This window comes from Temnothorax americanus, unplaced genomic scaffold (genome assembly GCF_048541705.1).
Source record: "Temnothorax americanus isolate GAGA-0224 unplaced genomic scaffold, ASM4854170v1 Scaffold7, whole genome shotgun sequence".
NCBI lineage: Eukaryota > Metazoa > Arthropoda > Insecta > Hymenoptera > Formicidae > Temnothorax > Temnothorax americanus.
In genome coordinates this window covers 3,596,745-3,623,467 of record NW_027509792.1, presented here as the reverse complement: position 1 = coordinate 3,623,467, position 26,723 = coordinate 3,596,745, and the positions used below count along the sequence as shown (strand labels likewise).

The following is a 26,723-nucleotide window of genomic DNA, read 5'->3' as shown; positions in this document are numbered from 1 at the left end:
ACAGAGAACGCTATAAATGGGCTTATGATACGCAAAACGCGTTAGCGACTCGCGGAATTCAAATGAATGAGGAATTAATAGAATTTAAGCTACATTTATCGTCTAGCTGCTATACGTCAGAAGGAAATATAATTAACATTCGTCGATGCAAATTTTATAAGAATTATTAACGTTTATCGAATTCGTATCAGCGAACGGTGAGATATTAAGTGAACAAGAGAGGGAATAAAGCTACATGCTACATTGATCTATCATAAATATGTAAATCGTAGAATAATATAATTAACATTTTTATCTACGCAATTTCGATATCGAAGAATACTTCTCGGCGTCGATACCGAGTTAATTAAAAATAATTTCGATATCGAAAAGAATTTTGCGAAATTCTCCGCTCGGTTACTCGATCGGAGTCGAGGGAAAATTGACTTTGCGGTTGCGTTTAACCCGTAAAATAGCTACGCGTCTGTTTTGAATTTTCGATTTCGCAGCCATACAACTTTTCCATCGCCAGACTCCTCGTCTTTGTATTCACTCGATTTAAACATCCGCCGTGCATTACGTATGTATATAAGCACGGGTAACAGTTAATTTCAAAGTGCCGTCGCGGTAGTCGGCGACGTATCTCGGTTTTTCGCTCGCTCCGCGCGTTTTCGAGAAGAGCGCAAGAGAAGGACGGAGGACACACAGAGAGGATAGAGCGGCATAGTGATTTCGCGACGGCGAGCGCGCCGCGAGAAAAGTGATAGCGCTTCCCTCGCAGAAAGGAAGAAAGGGAGCTCTTTTCTCGCGCGTCTTCGCTTCCGTGTAATGGATTCAAGTATAAATATGAATTTCCGCGGGAGAACGCATTTAATTATTCTGCGCGAGCGTGCACCACCGTTCCGTTTCGCTTCATTTTTTATCTTCTTCTCGTTCGCTTTTTCCCTTTCTTTATCTTCTCGGTTGCCGCGCCCGCGCGCGCAGACGTCGAGTTAATGAAAACGTCACGAAGATTTGCATAGACAGCGCGGCGAGAGAACACACCGCGCTATAATCAATTCCGCGCGATCCGTGTGTGATTCAATTACTCACTCAATTACTTACAGCCCAATTATTCAGCGCCGCCAAAGTTTCTCGCTGGAGAGATCGCGCGAGACGATCTTTCCAAGAATCTATTCAAACTTAATCCTTTCTCTCTCTCTCTCCCTCTCTTTCTCTCTGAGCTGTTGAAAATATATTTATTACTTGCTTATTTAATGAACATACATCACTCGAAGAAAGATGACGCAAGACGTAAACCGAGTTTTCCTTATATTTTCCTATTCTATCTCATTTCACGTCGTAACTTCTTTTTTGTTTCTTAATGCCGGAAAAAGTTTTCTTTCACTTTACCCTTGTACCGTCCGCCTTAAATTGTTTCTTACTATTATTATGCCTTCTTCTGTTTCATAATTAGCTTGTATTATAACTCCTTCCCTGAATGTATCTTCTCTCATGTTGTGTATTCAGAGAGGACTTAGGTTTCCAGAATATGAAATGTTACTCCACTTTTATTTTGTCATTTATTTTTGTACACACAGTAAGTTCTACGGCAATGCATATCTTCTTGTGCAAATTAACTTTAAGTCTCTTAAAGAATACTTTGATTAAATTAGGATCAAGAGTACCGGAGAGAGAGAAAGAATACTCTGTATTTTCTATATTATATAAGATCGAATATCGTATATAAACATTATTAGTAACTTATTTTAATTATATGATGATTTTAATCAATGATATAACGTATGAAGGTCGTCCTTCGTCATATTGATGATGTTAGCTTAGGATAAGGCGCGAGACATGGCTGTGCGCTTTTCTCGTGTTTTATCCTCACGGAATACACGAAGTTACGTGACATGGCGCGACATCTCTTTGTACTCTCGGCCGCTATTATCCCGGGAAAGTATTTTGCCTTCGACGTCGCGTCGAAAAACTTTCCGAGGGGGGTGTTCTCTCGCACCGGTGTGCGTATTCATCCGTCATTTCGACGTAGCGCATATCCCTCGTCAACCTCTTTGTCATCCGAGCTTCTACGATCTGTCTTACTCGTATATTTATGACGAGATACGAATCCATTCTCGTAGCGCACGTGGTGGTTTTTCGGCGGGACATAGTAGCTGATAATTCTTGGGTTCCAAAATCAGTAGCATACATTACTCAACGTGATGGTATGATGAATGACCCAACGGTAAATGTTAATTTTTATGGGTTAAAAAAGTCCACGTATTCTTCTCCTTCATACTTTAAAGAAATTTAATTTTTCTTTGCCCGAACAAATTTGTTTTGCGAGATCTCTCTCTCTCTCGATTTCACAGTTTTCCATATAAATCCATTCCGAGGCGAAGATTCTCGCTCTTCTCCCTTATTTACTCAGTAGACACGGAAGATTCCACCGAGGTGACAATACACTATAGAAGTAGTGATGGAAGAGGGAGACGGCCGTGTAAATGAAGTGATCGATAGGCAAATTCGAGGACTGACGAAGGCTTGTTCGTGCAGAAGACACACGGGAAGTTCGCGGTCGTAGTTTGGTGTACTTTCTTACCCCGTATACACGTTCTCCTGTCTTTCACACTCAGGCTGCCATCGACGCGCGGTACAGTAGATCTCGCTTGTCGATGAAAACTTTGTTTCGCGAGGGAGGAAAAAAAAGAAAATCTTCGTGGTCTACCGAAGAAGCGTGGAAGTTGACCGTTAAGAAAACGCGAGCTGTAATACATTTTCTCAACTCTTCGGCGATTTTCTATACGGATCCGACGTGAATGATTTATGATGACCCCGTCTTTTCAATTGGACGAAGAAGTTAATTTGAACTATATATTTCCTTTCGTAGAACTACGCAAATGACCGTATAGAATGTCTCCCAGATTGTCCGCGCGCATTCTTTTATCTATAAAAATTTTTCCACGATAAAAAGTGAATTAATAGCAGAAGCGTGAGAGCCGCGTAATTCTCCGCGTTGCCGCGTTGGCTTACTTCCCGAAATTACTCGGCAATAAAGCCGCACGCCGGTATGTTGTGTATAAAATGTAGCGTGTGGGGGACGGACGGGGCAGTCGAGTGAAAGGATGTAGGAGATAGGAAGAAGGGCAAAGAGAGAGAAAGACAGTCAGCGGAAACGTCGCGCGCGCTTTCGCGCTTGGCTCTGCTCCATAATTTTATTGCTTTATCTCCTGTGTTTGCGACACAGCCGAAAAAGGGGAGAAGAGGGTAAGGGCGGCTGTTTTATTATTTCTCGGCAAGAAATTCCTGCGAACGTGACTGTCGAAACTGCGGTCCGCGTGAAATTAGCGCGAGCGTTAGTCGTGTCAATCACTCTCGAACACTTCCAATTAGATATTCATTGATGCTTCTTTTCGAATGACGTAAACAGATATCCTTGAAATGAGAAATGAGCTTTTCTCTTCGTGAAAAATTTCTCCTCTCCGATGGACGAAATAAGATATACTCTTGTATCGAATATCTTGTATTGATTTTTCACGCTCGCCGTAAAGTCTTGATACTAACTGACGTCAAATGTATTTAGCCGGCATGACGTCAAATGTATTATTGACGTCTTTTTAGCAGTCTTAAGTCTAAAGTATATATTTAGCCTGGAAGATAATCTGGAAGGACTAAATATATACTTCCTGATGCAAAAAGAGACCGGATACACTTTTCGGCACAAGAAAGTTTGTACGGTATACAAGTGGCCCGCGCATTATCTTTCAAGTTTATCAAGGATCTCTAATATTGTCACCATTCATCACTTTGTTTGCCGTGTGATGAATTTTCGGTTTTTCCGAATCTCTCTCGCCGAGATGCAGCCTCCGATCTGAAGTCACTCCGAAATCCTCTCGTTAATTCACGTATCATGTTCGCCGTCGATATGCCGGCCCATTATCCGCGTCAACTTTTCCGCACCGTAAGCTCTCGCGTTGATACACCCATCTCGACATTGTTAACGTGAAAAGAGTCAACGTGCACTTTCGACGCGGTGACGCGAAGGCGCGTCACGTCGGGCCTTCGGCGCGCAAACAGTATAGCCAGGACAATGGGGTACGGCATATGGTGTAACAACGAGAAACCCGCGAACGCGCGCGCGGCCGGGACACACTGTGGCACCCTTTTCCATTGTTGTCCGCACTCTCGATACCCCCCGGCCGACGGCGGCAGCGGCGCGGTGGCGGCAGCAGCGCGTGTTCTTTCGCGGTATATACGACACTTGGAGTCCCCGATGGCACTTCCACCGAACGGCTGACCCGACAATGGACCACTCCACTCCACTCGAGAGAGGGCGAACCATTCCTATGCTAACGGCCTTTCACGCCAAGTGCAGGGGCAGCCGCCACCTCCAGACCCGGTGAGCGTTCCTGGCTGGGATTCACAGACGCGACACACATACACCTGCAAAAATATATATACGCGTCTATGTACGCGGTCACCACGCATAGAGACGCGGACAAAACCGGGCTAGTCTTGCGGGCATATATTTACCCTCTTGACTTTCGACGACGCGGGGACCAAGAGGGACGAGCAGGAAAAACCATTTCCGGCCTCCGACACTGCGCCGCCGCGCCGGTGGCCAGCGGTAGAGCAGCCGTCGACAAAGAGCCGATTTCTCGCCGATGCTCAACCGCTCGCGGATCGAGTTCGCTGCGCTTTCGGCTTTGCGAGAAAATTCTTTCCCGCGTAAAATCCATTTTCGCACTTTCGGTCCGATGTCTGCTCTTTTTTCTACCTCACGATGTTAGCAAAAGTGATCTAAAATCGATAGATATATACAAACAGGTTAAAGTTGCACCTTTCCATCGATCTCGACGGTAAACGCGGGCTCGTGATTCTCTTCGAAATAGCTTTTTAAATAATTGCACGACCCTTTCGCGATCAATAATCGATGTATTGCGTAAATATTTACGAACATAAATTTGAAACGTTCCAGCTGATTGCACTTTGCGGTTGCACAGGTACACAGTTTGCAAACGATATCGATCGTTCGTAATCATCGATCTTCGCTTGAACGAATTTTTAATAATCCGTAAACTTTATGATGACGCTGTTTATTTTACTAAAACTTAAAAAACAGCGAAACGTTATCTTTATAATTGTGATTAATTGCGTATGTTGTACTAAAAGAGCATTTTTTATTCTGAATTAATATAAGAAAATTTAATGGACTTTGGAAACTTTATTGCTATTTTCTTATTTTAAGGTAAATTTATTTTTGTATATACGTGCTATTTTTTTTTAAGCTTTTGTCATGCTACAAAATTACTTCTGTATAATTTCAAAATAGAGTTTGTAATGAAGAAAAAATAAATCTATTATTAACGTATTTGGTACAAAAGAAGACGAGACGCAAGTTTCGATTAATTTATTCGAAATAAGTGCACAAGCTCTGTGAAGCTAAAGAGCTATAATCTCCGATAAGCGAGAAATTATTAGTGCTTTGTGCGCGCTTGAAAAGGCACCGCCACATCGCCGATCATCGTCGTCGTCGTCGTCGTCGCCGTCTAGCAACAAGTGGCGGTAGGCCGCGCGATTGCGCTGTAAAATAGTATATTCATTAGACTCCTTTTATCAACGACCCTCGCACGTCGACGACGAGAACGATGATAAATTAGACATTAGTCCGGAGCTTCGACACGGGCGCATAGCGCGTGTCAGGCTTCGTGCGCGTTCGAAAGTTTCGGAATAGGAACGACGGACGAAGACACAGTAAAGCCGCGAACACGGTAGTGAGGTAGAAGTGAACCGCGCGGTAATAAAGTGGAGTAGTTGCGCCCGAAGTAGTTTCCCTATACGGTGCCCCTACCTCCGGGTGCCTTCGAAGGAAGCGAGTTCGGCAGTCTTTACTGCCGGTGCTACACATGACGCTACAGAAGTTCATCGCTCATCCCTCGCCCCACGATGATAAAACGTATTATCGTGTGTCCGGTAGAATGTCAAATTTCCAGCACGGGATTTGTTGCGCCGCCGTTGTCGAGTGTGCTAAAGTGCCGGTAAATTCCTACGGAAACTGCAATTTTCGGAACGCGACACAATGCCGCACCGCACCGCCTAGCACAGCGGATGCGGCGATCACGCGCGCGCGTTTCTCCCGTCGGAAAATAATCCAGTTTACAGGGACAATCGTAATCGCGCGCGTTTCGGTGACGCTTTTCGACGCACCGCCAAAGCTCGTCTCGCGAGCCGGGGCAAGCTAATTACGTCCGTGGATTATTTGCCAGGGTACTAACTCTTACAAATACAACATATATGAGATTTAAATCGACAATTTGATATTCAATCCCAAAATATCTTGTATTTAATTCCTATTATTTTGATTTAAAACGTAGGTGGATTTTTCTTTTACTGAAAGACGCAATTTCAGCTTTTAATTTATTAATTATTGCATAGAAAGAATTATTTCAACTATATGTAATCTCGATGAATTTTGCAACCAGCCATGTGTATATATATATAGCTGGGTCTGACCGTATTGCGTTAATTTCGGTTGTAGTTTTAACTCCTGATTCATCTCGACCTCATTCTTCGGATGCGCGCAAAGCACATACACGGTATCGAAGTTGATAGAAACGATTTATCTCTCCGCGGTGAGTTTTTCCACCGGTCAAAGCAACCCGCGAGCGAAATTACGGACGGATTTAACGACCGTTTCCTCCGGCTTTGTCATGCTCTGGAATCCCGATCTATATCTGCGTCACCACAAACCCCCAACCCCTTTCTCTGTAGTCGCCTTTCGCATTCTCGTCGTCATCGTTTCCCTCCGTTTCTCTCTCTCTCTCTTTCTCTCTCTCTCTCTCTCTCTCTCTCTCTCTCTCTCTCTCTCTCTCTCTCTCTCTCTCTCTCTCTCTCTCTCTCTCTCTCTCTCTCTCTCTCTCTCTCTCTCTCTTCCTCTTCCTCTCCCTCTCCCTCTCTCCGTCGACAACCGCTTTGAGGAAACTCGTTAATCCAGCTCGAAACTGCGAAAGCACTCGAACTTCCCGAGTCGAAAATGATCGATCGAACCGCGCATTTGGGACTCGGTTTCTCCCAAAGATCGTAGATACACATACACACACATATACACAAAGCGAGACGCGAATCTCCAACTGTAATTAGAAGTTGACTCGATCTATGTGCATTTCCAATGGAGTTTAACGTCGCTGCGGTTACGCCGTCGCGATCGTGGCACAGTCCAAGTATACGGCCGATCTCGAGGGTATCGAAAACATACGGGGATCTTTGGGGAGTCACACGTGTATTAAAAAAATGCGTGATAAAAATAATAAATTTTGTAAGAGAAACAGAAAAAGCAATGTATCATAAACGAGATAATTCTGCGAGGATAACTTTATTCGGCTACGATCATAGTTTATATTTCAGCACGTGACGTTGTCTTCCATATATCTCGAATCTCTTGCTGTAATCCTCGCGTACATAATATATACGAGCGACACGCGGCTACTGTGATAAGCTCCGAGTTTTGACATGACCGGGCATGATTCAGATTGCAGTCGGAATAATAAGAAGCGAAATCGATTTTCTGTAAGCTTACGCCGGAAACAAGACGCGGACGTAAAAACTGAATCCTGTCTGTCCTGGACGAGCGTAAATCTCCGTGATCCATCTATAAAACACAATCCTTGCGGAATAGAGAAGGCAGGGGCAAGAGGGCCGACGTGGACGCGCCACGTATATCCCACGCGTTAGCCGGACGAATCTCTTACCCGAGGTCAATAAGCGTATCATGCGGATCTCCATCTCCGCGAATTATATCTAGGTTCGCCCGTTCCCGTCGAATCCGGCGTGGTTTACTTTTCCGGGTTATTACTTTGGCGAAGTCTATACCATATGCGGCTTCCTCCTTGGTAAAGAACTTTTTAGAGTTACGATTACGAACGATATCCCCGCGAGCGAGCGTCCTAGAACCTTAAAGTCAATAAAATTCTTCAGCAAAATGACAAAAAGATGAGACGTGGCATAAATAGATATTTCAGAGAGATGATTGATCGTAATTGAACGGCCAAAACAAATGCATTTTGTATCCTGGCATGCAGCGAACAATAAAAGTCAATTGTAAAAGCGTTTTTACGATAATTGGTTTAGGTATTGTAATATGTGTATACGTTGTCCCTGATTCTATTTATGAATATTCGATTATGTCGCATGCGTATCGGCTTAATTACTCGAATTAATTCTTCGCTTTGATGCATTAACAGTTGTATATCATTCCACGGGTAATACTCAATTAAAATAATTACAGCGGCCGAGGCCAGGCAATATAACGTAAAATACAATCTCGCATTCGTGTATTATGTAAGCGGTTATTAAAATTACTTGGAGCGCTTTTGTGCTCGCTGTACGCACGAAATATTGTTTTCTATTTTTAACTAGATATACAGCGAGCTCCCCTGTCAGACATATCGCGGATAGCAACAAAAAATTTACGCTACACGCCGGTGTAAATTGCAATGAGCAATTTTATTTCTCTCGGAAAAATGTAACGAAACCGGACTTATCCGGCTCATAACCGGGCTTTGTTTTTCGACGTTCCGCGCGGCCTCGCGCGGTTTCATCGTTGGGAAATGGTTGTAGCGGGTTATTTCATGGCTCCGCGAGCGTATCGATTATGTTTGGATCGAATGGTGTAAGGTGAACGATGTAAGGATCTCCCCCATAGGTTGTGCAGCCCTTGTCTTCCTTCCTCTCGTAAGAGAGAAAGGGCTCGACTCTCCTCCCCCTCGTCCGCACAAAAGCCGCGGGCTAATCCTCCGACAAAGGGGACTATCGAGTATCGATCCCTTATTCTCTTTGACGTGCTGCTTACTATCTCCCGCCTGCACACCGGCCCCTTGATAAAGGTCCAGAGTTTATGGGCAACGCACAGGGCGCGGCGAATCGACGCGAAACGTGCCCGCAGATCTTCTCTCTCTCTCTCTCTCTCTCTCTCTCCCCTCCTCTCTTATGAGCGCATATCTCCTCTGGTCTCCTTAACGAGATCGCGATTTTCGATGCACCTGCGATCAAGTTGCATTTTTCCGCTAGCGCCGCGAGGATCGCCTTATGGCGAGCGTAAAAAATTTTTTGACGACGCTGCGTCGCGAGATATAAGTTGGTACGGCGATGCGTGTTATTAATCGGGAACCGCGCTGCGGATGCAGTATATTTTCGCAAGAATATGGCACGAGATTCTAAATTTTACGAGACGATATAAGGAAGGGATATTCCGGTCCGGCTCTTTATAAAAGAAGATTGGATGTTCAATAATGAAACCGCTCTGTGAGATGGAACATAGTAACGCGACTGAATCGGCGAGCTTCGTGGGAATATATTCTTGTGCATTCATTGAAACGGATATTCATATCTGGAATCCGCAGCTTTGACTATTCGAGGCGAAAAGTGAGAATTGCGGAGCTTGATAATCACATTTTAATGACGATCTGCTGAGAATCGCTCGGTTTGATCCGGAGCAATTTGACGGAAATGTCGAATATCTGCTAACAGGTCTATTGATAGAAATTGAAGGATGTGATGTCTCATTATGAATCGCTTGTTCTTGATTAATCTTTAGACCACTCCGCTTGCTATAATTTCAGCATCGCTCGAATCGAGAACTAATCCGTTCAATCACGCGCGGATGATACTGGGTTGCTTGATTAAAGTTCAATGGAAACGAACAAAGCCGAATCATATACAAGAGAGAACTAAAAGCATTCGTGTCATATATGATTTTATGTGAGCAATTTATAGCGTATGGAAGCACAAAGTATATGAAATTATTAATTTTTTTATAAAAAGTCATTTTTTGTAGCTTAATAAATAACAGTATTTTGCATGTTAAAATTAATATCTCTCTTAGTGACTCTTAATGACTCGATGATTTCTCATGATCTTAAATATCTCAAATGAGCCTGCTTTTAAAAAATTTATCTTCAAAAGGATTAACGCGAGCGGGTTCGCACATATTCAGGATGATTCTGAGATTTCGTGATTAGCCCCCTTCAACAAGGACTACTCTCACGACTGAGTTATGAGAAGTCCTGAAAGGCGGAAACGTTCACCTGCGAGGGCTGCATAATTCGGCGGCATAAATTAATACGTTCCTGGGAATCTCGGCGCCACCGCCGTCGTCGCCGCGCGTTTGACACAATTAGGCGGAGATTAATTAAACCCATTTCACATCTCGGCGGACTTCGCCCCTCGTCTTTCAGTGGTCCTTCCCGTCTCTCATCCTTCTGTATCGGCCGTACAGAAGAATAAAATTACCCGTATATGAAATCATATAATAAAAAATAAATCATAATCTTTCATAAATAATGAAGAGTGATGTAATAATTCATAAATGACATTTATTAAAGGTCAATTTAATTTCAAGCGATTATTGGTGTTGCCACGAAATTTTTAATCATTTGTTACCCATAACTACAAGTAATTAATCATAAATTTATCCGTTATTTAAACAATTTATATTCACATTGATAATTTTTGTACGTTTGTGTGAACTGTTGTACGATTTATTATTTTATTTATATATTTTTTATATAGAGAGTATTCCACAAATATGTGAAAAAATTTGCTTGCTTTGTCAGCAACAAATGTAAAATAATCTTTGTATTCCAATATTTTACATATGTATATTTGAATGTACGTTCGAAATTTTATGAAGGCAGTATTGTATCGCGGTTCATTACTTTTAGTAAAAAATACAAATAAACGATATTAGCGCTTGTCTTAATTAGCTACGCAGACATCGATAGGCGCGATTCTATTTTGGGACGAATCGAACAGAAATCGACTCGAGCATCCGAGGTGCCGCGTCTTCCGCTCGCAGTATCCCAAGAATGTCGGTGCGACAACTTCTTAATTAAACCATTATGCGTTATAGCGTAAGCTTTTATTGCCGATGAAACCGCGCGGGCTGAGGGAAGGCACGAAGGATCGAGGGTAGATCCTCCGTGCGACGAAGGGGAATAAGGATGAATAAGGAAGGAGGGAAAGGAGATCCGGGCATCTCGTACCCTCGTCTCCCTCGTCCTTACCACCCGGGCATGTAAATTCGCGATAATAGCGGGGGATGCTTCATCCTTTAGCCCTACCTTAACTTGGCCTTTATGAGTTAATAACTTGGGTTATCGAGAAATTCGCCTTGGCTGCTTGCATCCTACCGGGTATGTCTATACCTATGTCGTGCGCCGCGTTCGACTACACACAATACAGCCACGTGTGCGTTCCTAGGAGAATCTTAAACAATCCCTCTCGCGAAGCAAATTCCGAAAGCAGCCGAGAGGTAATAATACCATGGACTCGGTTATCCTTACATATAGCGCGGTGCAGCGAATCATCTCCGTAGTGTTTTGTACTTGCTGTTTTATCCTCCTTTGTCTAGAGAGATTGTGATGAATAACAACGAAACTTGACGCAACTGTATAGTAACTGTTGTAGCAATATTGCTCTACTTTTGTCGGGACTCAAGAACATACTATTATCGCAATTCCAAGTTTATCTCTTCTCTCTTTCTACATCAGAATATTCTTCTCTTTTAAACTTCTATAATATTCTATTTTTAGGATAAAAGTATAATTGTGAAAAAGAATATTTTTTATTCTCAATAATTTTCGACATTTAACAAAGAGGACCAATTTTGCGTCGCGATTTCAATTGTCAAATTTATCAAATTCCATCCAGATATGGGAAAGCCGACAGTTCATAAGCATTTCTTGTGAGCATGAGACACAGAGATTGCATAATCGAGTGACAGGTGTTTGTTGCCCGTGCTTGTGCGTAATCGTTATTAGCAGCCATTCCGGGCAAACAAACTTAATTTTGACGTGTAAACAGCTCGACAAGTAAACAATTTTTGTAAGTGATGAAAATGGATTAATTATTTGAGTCGAACTCGCAACTGCGCGCGTGCGTGCGCCAATGTCGGCCGTAATTAACGATTTCGTAGTTTCCAGCCGAGCCAACAATAGCGCGAACTCGGGTCAATATTTGGGACAAAATTAAAGAGGGTTAATTAGCAAATCGAACGCCCTTCCGCGCAGTTTGCAGCTCGATTTATCGAGCCCAGCGCCGAGAGCGGACATCGCAAATACATATGCAAATTGTATTACAATGTCGATCGGGATTTGTAATAGAATGTGTTACATGCGAGAGCATAGGCGCATATATCTGGACATGCACGGCTACTACACTACGGATGTCATGAAATTCTCGAGCTAAAAGCTGAAGCTAAAGGCACAAACGTTACAGAACCTTATTTAGATAAGAGTTTGATCTGCAATGAACTGCATAGAAATGTATAATATCAAAAATTGCAGAGTTACACAGTGGTAAATATTAACTACATTCGAAATTTTTGTTGAGAAAATATCGATTTTATATTACCTACATAATTTGTAATTAAAAAGATATCCGTAGTGACTTGTGTCGACCTGAGCGATCGCGGATTATCATCCGTTTACACATATCCGCGATAATATCCGCGATCGGAAAAAAATATGCGCTCCATGCGGGAGGGTGGGCGCGTGCATTTACGACGAATATTACGACTTTGCCGTGGGGGCGTACCGATTCGGGATTTTGTATCGGCGCTGCGAATCGCGCGGAGTCGCGTCGGCGAAATTCCATTATCGGTCACCGGCGATAAATATTATAAATTGGGCTGTGCTCGCTCCGCATACAGGTCCTCGCAATTTCGCTCTTTTTTTTCTTCTCCCTCTCTCTCATCCAACCTCCCATCCCGTCGTGCAGAAACACCCTCCACGAAGAGGATCGTCGAGCGAATATATCCTCGTCCGTCTCCCCGTATTCTGAGCCTCTCCTCCCGCTTCTTTTTTAAACCCTCCGCGATAAATCTAACGAAGGGGCAGCTTGGAAGGGGGGTAGTTCGAGCGATTTTAACGGCGGGTGGTGCTTTACGCCCATTATTGGCCGGCGTTATCGCGACGGCACCCCGACGTTTTATTTCCTTTCTCTTTTTTTGTGCTTTCGTTCTTCTCTAGGTCGGTCCAGGCATCACACGCGTTTCTCTCTGTCTCGCTTCTACCGTTCTATTCAATCTATCTACTTATAAAACTTCACATCTACTTTTTATTTCCTTTTCTATTATACTTATAGGTTTTTTTCCTATAGCATTTACTTACAAAGCGATTTATATCGTTCGCTTAAAAAGTAATGAATACAGATTTAGAAAGAATAACAATTGCGCTTGATTGATTCGTTCGTAAAAAGGCTATTTTTTTATTTGCGCGCCGGACGGTGAATCGAGAACACTTCGGGAGTTCCGTCTTTCGCGAAACTTTGCACAATTAAAAGAAGAGCCCGGAAAACACTTGGATGCCATCGAAGGAAACGGAGAACGGAGCGAGAGACATTTCTTCGCTCCTGTTGCTCGGTATCGATCCTCGTTAGGAGTGATTATGGCTAATGAGGAGACGGGCAAGTGTCTTTGTCGAGGAAGAGCGGAGAGACACTTTCGGCTGGCATCGATTGGACTGATAATCGCGGACGTCAATTATTCGGACACGTCGATCATGTCGGCGGCGTTGATCCCCGACCATTATCCGCCTTTCAACTATCCCGGGACAGTCATGCGCCGCGTGCGTTTACCGGACGTGAAACGTGACGCGCGAGCGCGATGTCGAAATGAAAATCGTGACGGAGCGCTGATACGACGATTAAAGATCGACGACCGTACATATTCATCGTACATGTTCGGCAAAATGTCATCCTCTATCTCTATGTATATCCGAAAAGTTATAATTCGCTGTATTATTCCGACGAATGTGATCCCGTGCTAATTGACAAGCGTTTAAAAGGCTTCTCCGATGCAATCGCGCAAAATTCGACCTGCGCCGCGCGAAACTCGATATACGCACGGTAATTAAAAGCGGCAGCCGAGCACACATTTCCGGACAATTCCGACCGATGGTACTAGAAACGTTTCCTCGCGAAAGAAGCGCGAGCGAGTTAAATAACGCTCGGGATGTCTCGCTCCGGCTCTGCTCGCGCTAATCGCGAAAATTAACGGAATGGAAACGATCAGAGAGAGAGAGAGAGAGAGAGAGAGAGAGAGAGAGAGAGCAGAGAGAGAGAAAGAGAAAGAGCGAACGAGCGGACGAGCCATGCGACACGACGTGCAACGAATTCTTCATTAAAAATGGAAAACCACTAATCGATATGAGTGACGTACTAGCGCGCTGGACCAATATCGCGTTACGCTTCGCTCGGATTTCAATATTTAACGATTCCCGCCCCTGTTTACGGTTTGCAGCCGTTACGATCGATCAGGGTATTTCTCTTTCTCTCTCCCTTCTCTGCAGCTCTGTTTCTATCGCGCTGTCTCTTTCGCATCTCCGGATTCGTCCGCAAACTTGAACGGGTTAGACAATTTGTCGTCGCTCGTATTGTCAGTCTCAGGGAGTTCCGCGACATCTTGTCGTCGATACTATTCGAAACTCTTGGCCTCACGGAAATCTTCCTCGGCCGAAACTCGATATTGTCCCTCGTGTCAGCTCAAATTTCGATGTTTTCTTAACTCTGTTTTATGTACAGCTGCTCTAACGAATATACGCTATAATATAGACTTGCGTGCTTGTGGCACTTGAAATTTATTTATTCAAAGTGTATCAGATTTCTCTTCTGAATATATTAAAAGAGATTTTTTTGTTATATTGAATAATTAGAAACCATCGCCGCGATTTTTTTTTTAAATGTTGATTGCCCCAGTTCCATTACTTTATTCAGAACACGAATTTTTGTTTTCGACTCGAGTCATTTCCAGTTTATTTACACAGAAAAAGTCCGCTATATCAAACACACGACATGAATTGATTACGGGCTACTAACGATTTTTGTATGACTAACGAGATGACTCCTAGAAAAAGCCGAAACAATATATAGCGTTGCGAACACAAGGCTGCAACGATGATCGACCCCGGATGTTGAGAGTCCCGATAGTGAACGCGAGATGGACGTACAGTTTGCTTTTTCATTCGCACGTTTATCTTCCTAACGACGATTTAACGACGTAGCAATAATCCAACAGCTTCGAGCATCATATCATTATCATTGATGAAATGTATTACTAGAAAAGTATTAAAATATACATTCAAATTATATCAAATGCACACACACACACACCACACACACACACACACACACACACACACACACACACACATCAAATATTAAAATGTACATTCTATTATATCAAAAATTGAATAATTTAATAACGATCTTTAATTTTTAATTAGAGATATCAACTGCGTAATTAAAATTAGAGATTAACTCAGAATTAATTCCAAAATACCTTGAATATCTTTGCATTGCAACAAAATGAGTGAATTAATTCTTATCAAATAATTGAAAGCGTCGAAATTCTCATTGAAGTGAAGACATCGTAAGAAAAGATAGATGTTAATTGGTATTTAAGTAATATCAAGATAAGTATTCACTATCAGAAAATAAATGCCGATACTTTATTTGAAGTGTCGTAACTCAGTCCTCTTTTGAGAATCAGTCTTAGCTCACCGTGGTCCAAGCAATTTTTCAGGCTCGGCCCCTCGGTCGTAAAATTTATACTGACACGATACACTTCCTGGCTACATGCGACCGCACGCAACCGAGCGCATGCGTTTATGTATATAGCCTTATCCTGAATATCCGCGTTATATGACGGTATCATCTCTCACTGGTGTACACCAAGTGTCTTCGAAAGTATCGGCGCGATAATAGAGCGCTGGTGCATCACGCGTAAATTTATAAACAACCTTAATCCCGTAGTTTATTATGATGGTGATAAAAAGTAAGTTGCGACTTTGGCCGGAGGATTAGTGGCGGAGCCTATGTGACCTGTGAATATTAAACGAGGATTTCAATGAATTTAATACGTCGTTGCGGTTGATAGAAATGTTTCTGGTATATTAGGTAGCTTCTCTCGCGCGCTGTCAAACTGTATCAACAATGTTCGCCCGTCAATTTTGCATCATTGCACACGAAATTGAAACACGCAAATTGAAACTAGATATTAAATGTATGCATATTTTACAACATGTCTCAGTCAAACGCAAACACGTAAATATATATTTAATCCGCGTTATTTCATAATTATTTTCGTAATGTGCTGCGCAACGATAGAAAGACCAGAATTCTTGAGTACCTAATGGAAATTTTCTAAATCTCTCATTCTACGAGAGCTAAGAATTTATTTCACCTTTGTGCATAAATTTTGTGTTGAGCGAGTCTCGCAATTTTTAAATCGACATCTCTCTGTACTCCATTTATGTATATACATATGTATATATAAATATGCGCTTCTCTGAATACACGTGATTGCGGCACGCGAGCAGAGAGCATCGGCAATGCGTTCTAATGGCCTACTTTAAACGAACGCGTGCTCACACTCCACTCTCGTGACACGCGTGTGCCGACGCATACCGTTACGGTTACCAGGATATTTTTACGTCCTTGCCTGCGTGCGATTGCATAAATGCATCGCAACATGATAGCGGAAAAAGTGGCATAGAGGTACGCACATCGGCTTGCACTGTCATCGTGATATATTAATATCTGCATCTTTCGTGTGACTCTTTTGCTGTTTTTATTACTTTCTATTATCTATAGTGTCACATATCATCAACAATGATATGCTAAATATGGCGTAAAAGCAATAGAAATTGCTTTTTACACATCTGAATTGATTTCAATTGCATTTATCATTATGGTACAATTGAATTTACATTGTTACATGATATTTCTGTTGAATATAAATCATTAACGCAGATAAATAAAATTAATTGACGAACAAGTTTTCGTTTTCGATAAAATAAATGAGAAATTAGTCGTTTGATTAATGCAAATCCTAAGATGATAATAACACCGGTGTTTTAAAAAACGTGCGGACGGGGAAGATCCCCGTGTGCGAGATCCTGCATCTTCTAACGCGAAGGGCGTTCTCCTTACACCTGGTTAAATCTCAACGGTGGGATTAAAACGGGAAGAAAACTTAAGGGATGCTCGGAGAGTGGGAGCGCGCACGCGGCCATATCTTAAGCTATAAAGCTCTCAGGCCGCGGTGGATTACGTGGAGATGGACGGTTACGCTTTTATACGCGACGGTATAGTTTATGATTTCCGCGATGAACTACTTTGCTAAAATGAATGCGGAACGCACGCCCGCGTGACTATGTGGGTCAAGGGACCGGGACCGATGCATCGCGATGGGTCGCCGGTCGCCGGAGGAAGGATGAGGGCGAGCGAGTTCGCGTTTCTCCCTTTCCGGTTTACGCATCGTTTTCATTGCCCGACCGTTAAGCTTAACTGCGGACTTTTACAGCGTCAGCCTGCATAAAAGCGCATACGACATTTTATGCGCGCCCGCGCGTAAAATCGTCCGTAACTTCTCGCGCCCTGGCCCGACCGGGGCGGTACTTGCAATTTTTTAATTTCTATTCCGGCCAGCGGCTACTCGACTCGTCGGTCTCTCTCTCTCTCTCTCTCTCTCTCTCTCTCTCTCTTTTTTCTCTCTCTCTCTCTCTCTCTCTCTCTCTCTCTCTCTTTTTTCTCTCTCTCTCTCTCTTTTCCTTCCTCGTGACCATGTCGAGCTCTCCTGAATCGCGGTGTGCGCGTTCGCGCATTTTTTCTTGCCGACGCATTTTTTTTTTTGAGGCGCGCGGGAGCGTACTTACGGGACAACGATAAAAGCGTTACGGTCGCGCAATTCGCGAAAGGAGATAGACATCGTGTAGCGTACTCACGTGCTGATGCACCAATAATATTTACAAACTGATATTTTGCGTCTCGTTTCTGATCAAATATAGCTTGTATTATTATGGAAATAAACGCAGATACAGCGTTGAGTTTCTAGGATCTGTTTTACAATGTTTGTTTCGAGCTATAATTCTGTAACGGTGATTTCACGTTGTAACGCTTTTAACTCTGGGGAGCTCGCTCTAGGAATCGGAGATTTCGAAGTTACAATATAATCTGAAATATAACTTGGAGAGTTTTTGCGAGACACAATTTCGGACGCTGGTATACACGGTACGGAAATTTTCGCGGCGGCTTACAACTTGGTAACCACGGCGCACGGTACGGTGTTATCGCGAAAGTCCCCTAATGCGGAATTTAATTCCCGTTGGACGCGGGGACACAAAGCCCCTGATACGCGCAGCAGTTATCAAGGCGCCCTGCTGCGATGACGCACTGGGCCGGCAAAACTCCTCTACGTCCGTGTCCATGCAGTAATCTCGTAAAAACTCGTTAATACGGTAAAAGCGCGGAAAATGGTCATGCGCAACGAAATACAATTACTCATTAGTCGAATCCCATTGCGCGCGGCTCGCCGGCGACCGGAAACTCTCGGTCGCCGAATCAACCGTGACGCGGAGGGGGCTTTGAAGTTCGCGTTCGCGTGGCTCGACGGTAATTAACCGTGGAACGTCAGCCGGCGAGGGTTATTGGCAGCCCCGATGCAGTTTCGAATGCGTGCCATTTGTTCATTCGTGCGTCAATATGTATAATCCTTCTGTAACTGTCGCAAATAATAAGATTTACATCGCATGTTAACGACCGAGCCGTTTAACCCCAGTAATTTGCGTTTTGCCTCAAATTTTGTAAGCGCGACGAAATAATTCGCGGGGAACAGGTGGCATATTCAACAGGAGCACCAAAAATGATATCGCTCCGTAGAGATCGAAAATAGACTTCCTCTAAATGCTATTCGCGAATTACAATCCTTAACGTGTAATCATATTGATGAATTAGTATTTTACTATTGATAATATTCGCTGGTTTCTTCAACCCTTTAGTAGATGTACTGGTGCACGCGCACGTATTGATTTTAACTGTAAAGTTCGCGGTATCGCAGACACAACGGAGAAAACCGTTGTGTCCGTCAAGCGATCAGATTTAACGATAGAGCGTGGCATAATTAGATCCTATCCTCTAATGCCTGTTACCAATCAAGGCATTATCAGCGCCTGGTAATTATGACAGTCGAGATTACCTATTCTCTACAACGTCGCTCGTCATCTCCGTTAACACAACCGACACGACCTTATCGCGCGCGACTCTCGTATTCGTTTCTGCCCCTTGAAACGCCGCGCCGCGACGACGCGAGTCCTCTTTCCGGCGGCGGCTCCATTGTTGGACGAACGTAAATCCCGATAGATCCACCCGACCACCGGGGAAGCCACGCATGTCGTAGAATATGGATCGTGCGTTATACTGTGTATAGCTTCCTGTTATCTAGGCCCAATCGCCGTACACGAGTAGCGTGCAATAATAGTGTTGCGCATGGAGAAGATGTAAAATTTGCGAAGAAAATTGTCAAGGATATAATTTGTATATACAATTATAGCGGACAGTAGCACTGCCTAAAGCTTTAATTAAAAGCGTTTGTGTTATATACCCTGATAATGAACGTACATCTCGGGATTATTGTATATGTATTATCAGTGGGAGAAGATGGAACTAAACAGATTCACAGGCGAGCCTACATAATTCTAACAATGGTGAATCCATTATAATATATCCGTTACAATATATATAGATGAAATGGGCGTACAATAATAATACTATCTGTAACTGTGCAATCGTTTGAATATCCACTAATTTGCGTCATGAAATAACGCGCGGTCTTCGCATCGAGAGCGCGCCTGCCATGAGTGTAAATTTTTCATCACGTCGCGGAAAATTACGCAGGGATTTATGCATACGATCTGCTTTGTCTTATTAGACACCGCGCGTTTGTATACGGAACGTGTCCCCGATGTGATCAACGCCGAACGTGCAATTATGCACGTTCGCCGAGTAAACCCGTTCCACACTTTCTAAGCCGCGGGATTTCGAGAAGGGAGAATCATTTAGGCGTGTGGGGAGCTCTCGGTCGTAATCGCATTTGCAGATACGCCGTTTCTTGAAGTAATAGCACATCCACGAGATTTCCGCGGCTTTGAAGTCTCACATTCAGTTCTAATTGATATATTTATATCGTATGATGTTTTGCCTTCAGCACGAAAATAACGGAGATGTTAAACGCGTTGATATAAATACTGATATTCTAAAATTCTGATATTTACAGCTACGGTCTATTTTTTTTTCTTTAACTCATATATTTAATACATATCGCTTTAAACATTTAATATTTCTTATCTTCCCAAGAAGTTTGTGAATTCATAAATAATTTTTGAGTTGATGTATATAAACCTATAGTCTTCACACGATCATAGATCGATTTTTCTTATTTGGGTATTTAATGACAGTTAATAAAGAATAATGACGTGAAGTGTTTAGTGCAGAAACTCTCTGGAAGAAAAAAAATAATCCAACAGTACGGCCTCTTAAAATTTAGAATTAAATACTATTCTTTTGCCAAATTATGTTTACACGAGTTTATGAACGACAGACCGTGTTTGTCGCCGTCAATTTGGCAGGGGTTCAAATGCACGACGATCTTACGATCATCGACAGACCGCCAAGAATGTCGAACGCATATGCGAGTTTGTTAGTATTTGTAGTATGATCACAGCCGCGGGAAATTATTTGCAGTCATGGCCACGTTTGTTTTCCAGTGGCGCGCGGTATTATTGACGATTGCTCGAGTATAATTATGGACGAGTCGTCCAGTTGCGAAGCGTCCTCCGTTATTCATGCAGATGTGTTGTTATTGGCGAATCAAGAATCTCAGAAAGTTGAGGCGCGATTATTAGTTTTCCTACGCAATCCGCATGCGAAAACGATCTGATTCCCTCTAACTTAACTTCCGTCTTTCAGAAATTTCAATGCCGATTGATTTACATCTACTGAATTTTCATGCCGTTTCAAAATTAATCTTTACAGAAAATATTATTATCCTATCTCCGAGATAAATTATATGCTTTTAAAGACCCTGAAATGTCAAGTATAACAAGTAGATATTGATTTTTAGAGTCATTAAGAATATTTGAAATTTTTAATCAATGACCACAAAATTATATAATATATCGATGTTAAATATCCTTAATAATAACGTAATTACGGTTTACAAGAAACATCAGACGCGCGCGTGGTACATGTCTGTTACAATTGGCAATGCAATTATGAACAGTTGTCGTGGCGAGAGATGCACTCCACTTTCTGAGACCATCAGAGGTTCGAATACCATATAGTGGGGAGGGAAACACGAAACGCGAGTGCAATCGAGGCCGGGTCGAGGCGCGGTTCAGCCTCGACTCGGTTAAGTACACTTTATTAAGCATGCCATCTGCACGTTGCGCCATCCACTTATGTGGTAAATGGAATTACAAACGCATCCCTATGCTGCGGGATCCCAGGTTGCGGCTCACACCTTGCGTTCACAATGAGCGTGCATACGTCGGGCTAACTGTTGTATATATAGCATCGTAATTGAATAACAGTTGGAAATTCGTAGTCGGCAACGACGATTAGCGCCAGGGGGGAAAAATTGCCATAGAACGCGCGCCGTTTTATAATGAAACTATTTATTTTGCAAAAGGTTTTTTTTTTACTACACGAGACTCTTTTTCGCAGCCGTAACGTGCGTCATATTACCATTTCAATCTAATCTTTTGATACCATTGTGAACGCGCTGCTCTGATGGAACGCCAATTCTCGGCTGAGCGTGAGTCACGAATTCTGACGGATTTGATTGATCGCATTGTGGTTGCAGTCCACGTTGCAGAAAATCCACATAAAAGAGAAAGCGCGGACTGGCCCGGCTACAATGATTTAGAGCGATGCTATCTACGAGCACGGGCGATTTTGCTCATAACAAACTTTTACTCGCTTTATTCGGCGGACCCACTCGTCCGCGCGCTCGCTCGCGATCTCCGCGAAATCGATGAAGAATTTATCGAACGTAATCGCGGTCGCGAAACCTGAAATTCCGCATCGCGGCCGAATTCGGATGAGCCTCGCGAATCGAGATCGGCAAATTATTCGGCCGTGAGAGAAGCCGCCGTTTATCAAACTCGACTGAGTATATGTATGTGTGCGTGTTGCCGGCCCATCGAAGACAGGCTCGTTGATTTATTAAATTGCCGCGCCAAGCGAGAGAAGAAAAGTGAAAGAGAGAGAGAGAGAGAGAGAGAGAGAGAGAGAGAGAGAGAGAGAGAGAGAGAGAGAGAGAGAGAGAGAAATCTATTAAGAGCGAATATGGTCGAGCGAGATGTTGCGGCGCAGCGCGACGTCATCGTTGCACCTTCTCGCTGGGATCGAAGACAAAATTATTAAAGTTCCGTCGTACAAGCGTGCGCCATCGATGTTTACGCTCGTAGTTGCTGACTATACGAGTTTCCGGTAAATACGGCCGCGCCGTCCGTCGAAGCTGATGAAAAGAGACTTGTTTACTCGCCAGCTGATTTTCGAAGTACGACGCGATGCTGCAAAACTCACGAGCGAGAAACATCCACGTAAAGGGTTTTCGTGTATACAAACTGTCCGGTTTTCAAAGGGAGAGTTCTCGTTTTATCAGCAGGATGGATAAATCCTGTTTGTCCGCGAGAGTTCAATAATCGGTATGATATTGCGCCAAGTATAAATACGGTTTAAAGTAACTTCGTTATTTTTACGTTATTTTTCTGTTTGTTTATCTATTTACTTTCCACAAAAAGAGCAGAAGCTTTTTTTTTAAAAAAATAAAGGATGCGTTTATTGTGATTTTTTGTGTAAAGGGTCGAATCAAACTTCTTGCTCGGCAGAAGATAGAAAATAAGAAAATTATATGATATGTAATTTGATTTATGCATGTGCTTTAACCGATTACCGTGTGTACTCCTTTGCACAATTATTTCGACGTGAAATATAGCGCAATATAATCAGTGATTATTAATCACTTATACGTGAGAAAGATACCGTTTAGATGCACTCCCAGTTGATTTCCCACGACGTACGAAAATTGCGCCGGGGAAAAATAAAATCGCTCGTCGACCTTCATCCTTCGCGCAACTATATGAGTCATAATTTTGTACTAAGCGAGCCCATCTTTTCTTCAGTCGGCGCTGTGCAAATAGTGCACCGGGAGTTTCCAGCAGCGCCGCTGCGGCAGTGGCAGCTCTGAAACAATAATTAATTAGCTGCCTCGCAAGGAAGCAAGCACGGCGAGGAGAACGATGATCGCAGATGTTGCACGTCGGTAACGACGACCCGTAGAGACGTACGTACAAGCATCCCTGCCGTTGCAGAGGTAAATTGCAGACGGATACTGTTCTCTGTAACCGGGAGTCGGAATCGATCGGAAACATTTTTCGATCATGCATTGATGAATAATGAAACTGATGTAATTAATAATAACGAATGGTTGACTAATTGAGAGATAACCTATATTTTTTATTTATAAAATTTTTTTGTTGCAAAACTTTGTTATACGATGTATTAATGGATACATTTATGGTTTTGTAATGTTATTAAAGGGAAAATTTTTTTATCAATATTCGTGTTATTTGATATTGAAACACTACATATAGACATTCTTATTTGATACATTCAGTAAGCGTATCAAAAAATATTTCAATAAGCGGATCAGAGAATATATTCTGATTTTAAGTTTAATATATTTATTATACATATATTTATTCGCTTATTTATTTGTGATTACAAATTTTAGATATTTTTGCATCATATAAAATTTATAAGCATTACGAATCTTTATAAGTTAAATTCTTCTTGTCAATATTCTTCCATTAAGTTTTCTCAGCGGAAAGAAATAAATTTATTATAGCATAAATGATATGATATATTAACATTATTGATTTCGATACTGAAGTTTTCTAATTGTAAGAGTTTATGCTGTCTGATACCATTCCAAAAACCATGGTCCCCAATAAAACAGGAGGAGGGGGCTTTTCGTTAAGGAAGCCCACGTGATCTTTAACGAGAAGCCACTTCGAGATCCTTTCTTCCACGACACAGTTGGTGCTCGATCGATGTTGACGACCAGATCAATCGACCATTAAGTATATCCCAGGTCGCGCGCAAAAAGAACACGGTAGGCAATCAATCTTTCATACGTCGAAGTCTTGTAGACGCTACCTCGCGTCTCTCATGACGACGTGGAGGGAAACAGGAGGTGATGTCGGGGGCGCGGAAGAAACGTTGCGGGATGAGCGAACCTTGGGCGTCGTCGCCGCAAAAAGTTGTCAGTCCTCGACGATAGAGGAGAGAGACACCGCTTAGAAGCAATCTAGCGTCCGGAGGAAACGACTCTTGCTCCTCGGCAATTCGCGAGCTAGTCGAGCAACATCGATTTGTCTCTCGATTCGTCGAACGTCGAGGCGTTACGGCAATTTAACGGGTTCTATATCTCTGATTTCAGGTAGCAGCGAGGAATCGAGGGCCGGTGGCGGTGATCCTGGGAAGCTGGGAGTGAAGAAATCGAGACCGAAGGCCTCCTCGCCGAACAGGCAGGGACCACAGCAGTGTCAGGTGAGGAAGCGATGAAGAAGCGACGAGATGAATCATTGCACTTTAGAGAAAAATAAAATTCTTGCGATTGAGACGTGGGGGTCTTAGCCGAAAGTGTAATGAAATTGAGCTGATAAATTAATTCGACGAAAAAGTGTTTTCTTACGTATAATCTAACAGCTTTTTCTGTAGCAGTTAATTTATTAAAATTATAGACAATTAAAAAATTATAATTCTCCATAATTTTATTTGTTCTCTTCTAAATTGTATTCTTTCAATGGTTGAAGTTAATGTTATTTTTGCTATGATTTAAATATAGTTATACAGGAACATTAATAATATTGATGGAACGATATTGGCACTTGTTATGTGATTTGTAACAGATGAGCGGGATAGATTGTCATTCGAATTTTATTCAAATTGGCTCTTCCGCAGCGGTAGTACGATTGCTCGTATGTGCATCAAGATTATTTATGCAATTACTATCAATCAGAATATCCAGCTGCCGTGACAACGTCAAGCGCGCTTCATAGCGATCGCGCGGCCTTCGACAAGATATTTTTGCATAATGAAATTTGTTTAATAATTATTTGCTTAACAATCACAGAGTTTTAAAGCTACTCGCAATTTTTAATGCTAAATGAGCTGAAAAAAATTGCGTTCTATTATCAATAATTATCATGCGTGGCGCGCACCCTCATTTTACCTTAATAAAATTACTCAGATAGTCTTAATTATACTGTCATGCTGGGAACATTATTTTTAAATATTCCCTTGTGTACATATATACGCATAGCTTGTTTAAATTACGTGTATGCATAATGTAGCTACGTTCTTGACGAGCGCAGTTTTTTTTACCGGTATGTTTTAATTAAATCTGAAATCACCCGCGGAAATAACGAGAACGTACCGCGCTTCTACGTAAACTGACATTAGATAATTGTCTCTGTCAATTGATTTAAAGTTTGCTGAAATATAGTGTTCAACTACGTGTGCGAATCGGAAGCCGGTCCGCGCGGTTCAAATTGATAATTGCGCTGTTCTTTAATTACTCGTGCATCGCGAAAGTATATAACTAAAATTTTTTACAGTCTATTTTTCCGTATCTGTTATACAATTTCGCGATGTACCAGATACAGATCGCGAAGCTGCGTTTTGTTTAACGGCTCTCTCTGACGTTTTTCCCCGCTGTGCTCCATTTTAACAGTTAGTTTCCTTTCGAAAGCACGCAGCGACAAAGAGCATTTTCACGGGGAAGAACGAGGCGACGGTTCGTTAGCGACCGATCGAGTTAGACGACCACGATCGATGACCACGGGGGTGTGCTCGAAAACCGTAGCGCGAGGCCGCAAAATTCGTGCTAACCCGCCCCGTTCTCTACCCCCGTGTGTCTGCCCCCTTTCCGTCCCTTTCGCCCGCGGCTGGAACGAGTCGAAATGGCGCCATCGAACGCTAACGATGCTGACCCACTTTCCGCTCCGCGCCGGCGCGCTCGTTGCGGAAAGCCACGACGCGCGCGGGGATGCGCTCTCGCATCCGTGACGTGCAATCCGTACGAGTTTTCGCACGCACGCGGCATTTTTACGACGGCGGCCCTTCGAGCCCGCTTTATCACGGACCCGTACGGACGCGTTACGTCCGTGCCTTCAGACAACTTTTTTATGACGTAGTTATTTTCCTTTCCGACTTGAAGCGCAGCAAATTAGATGCAGGCTCCGACACTAAGCGCGAAGCACATCCTGAGAATTCATTATTACAGCGTTGTAGCGTTCTATTTTATTCGCGAATCGCGATTTAACATTTTTTTTTTTTTATATATTATTCGGACACGGAATTAATTTGATACCAGCGAAATAGAAGAAATTATAGACACTCGGTTTTTCTGCATATCTCCTTTATCATTGCATTGATTTATATCATCCATGGTATTTCTACATGATGGTTTTCTGCGCGTATTGCCTCGATATATATAAATGTAAAATAGAAATGAACTTTAATCGGCCCGATTTCGAATTGACGTGACTGCAATTTATTTCTACGTGACGACAGCGCAAAATGGCAGCGCGCGCTAGCCTTGATTTCAGCGCGGCTCAATTTCCTTCTTCCGAGGCCCAACCCCCTTGTGACCCACATTAAGACGCAACGGTCTCGGCGCTAAAGTGCCAGGCGGTTGTCGGCACTGTTTATACACGCGGTACACGCTCGCGCGCGTGCAAGCACGGCGTCGTGACCGTGTGCCGTGTGCCGTGTGTCGAGTGCCGTGTGTGGAAAGGCTGTTGAATATTCAGGCGACGCCGGCGCGAGCCTCGAGCACAGGCAGAGCAAACACGGCGGCA

The 26,723-nt window shown here is 42.9% G+C and overlaps 1 protein-coding gene across 9 annotated transcripts in view; it reads left to right on the top strand.

The window, feature by feature from the left end:
- LOC143906217 (uncharacterized) overlaps window positions 1–26,723 on the top strand; it is a 385,481-nt gene that overhangs the window by 254,226 nt on the left and 104,532 nt on the right. For 8 of the 9 annotated variants that reach the window (XM_077422124.1, XM_077422125.1, XM_077422128.1 and 5 more), the window contains one exon: window positions 24,299–24,408. In XM_077422124.1, the coding sequence (XP_077278250.1) occupies window positions 24,299–24,408 (110 nt within the window). The remainder of the gene's footprint in view (window positions 1–24,298; window positions 24,409–26,723) is intronic. The other variant, XM_077422126.1, reaches the window with a different exon arrangement.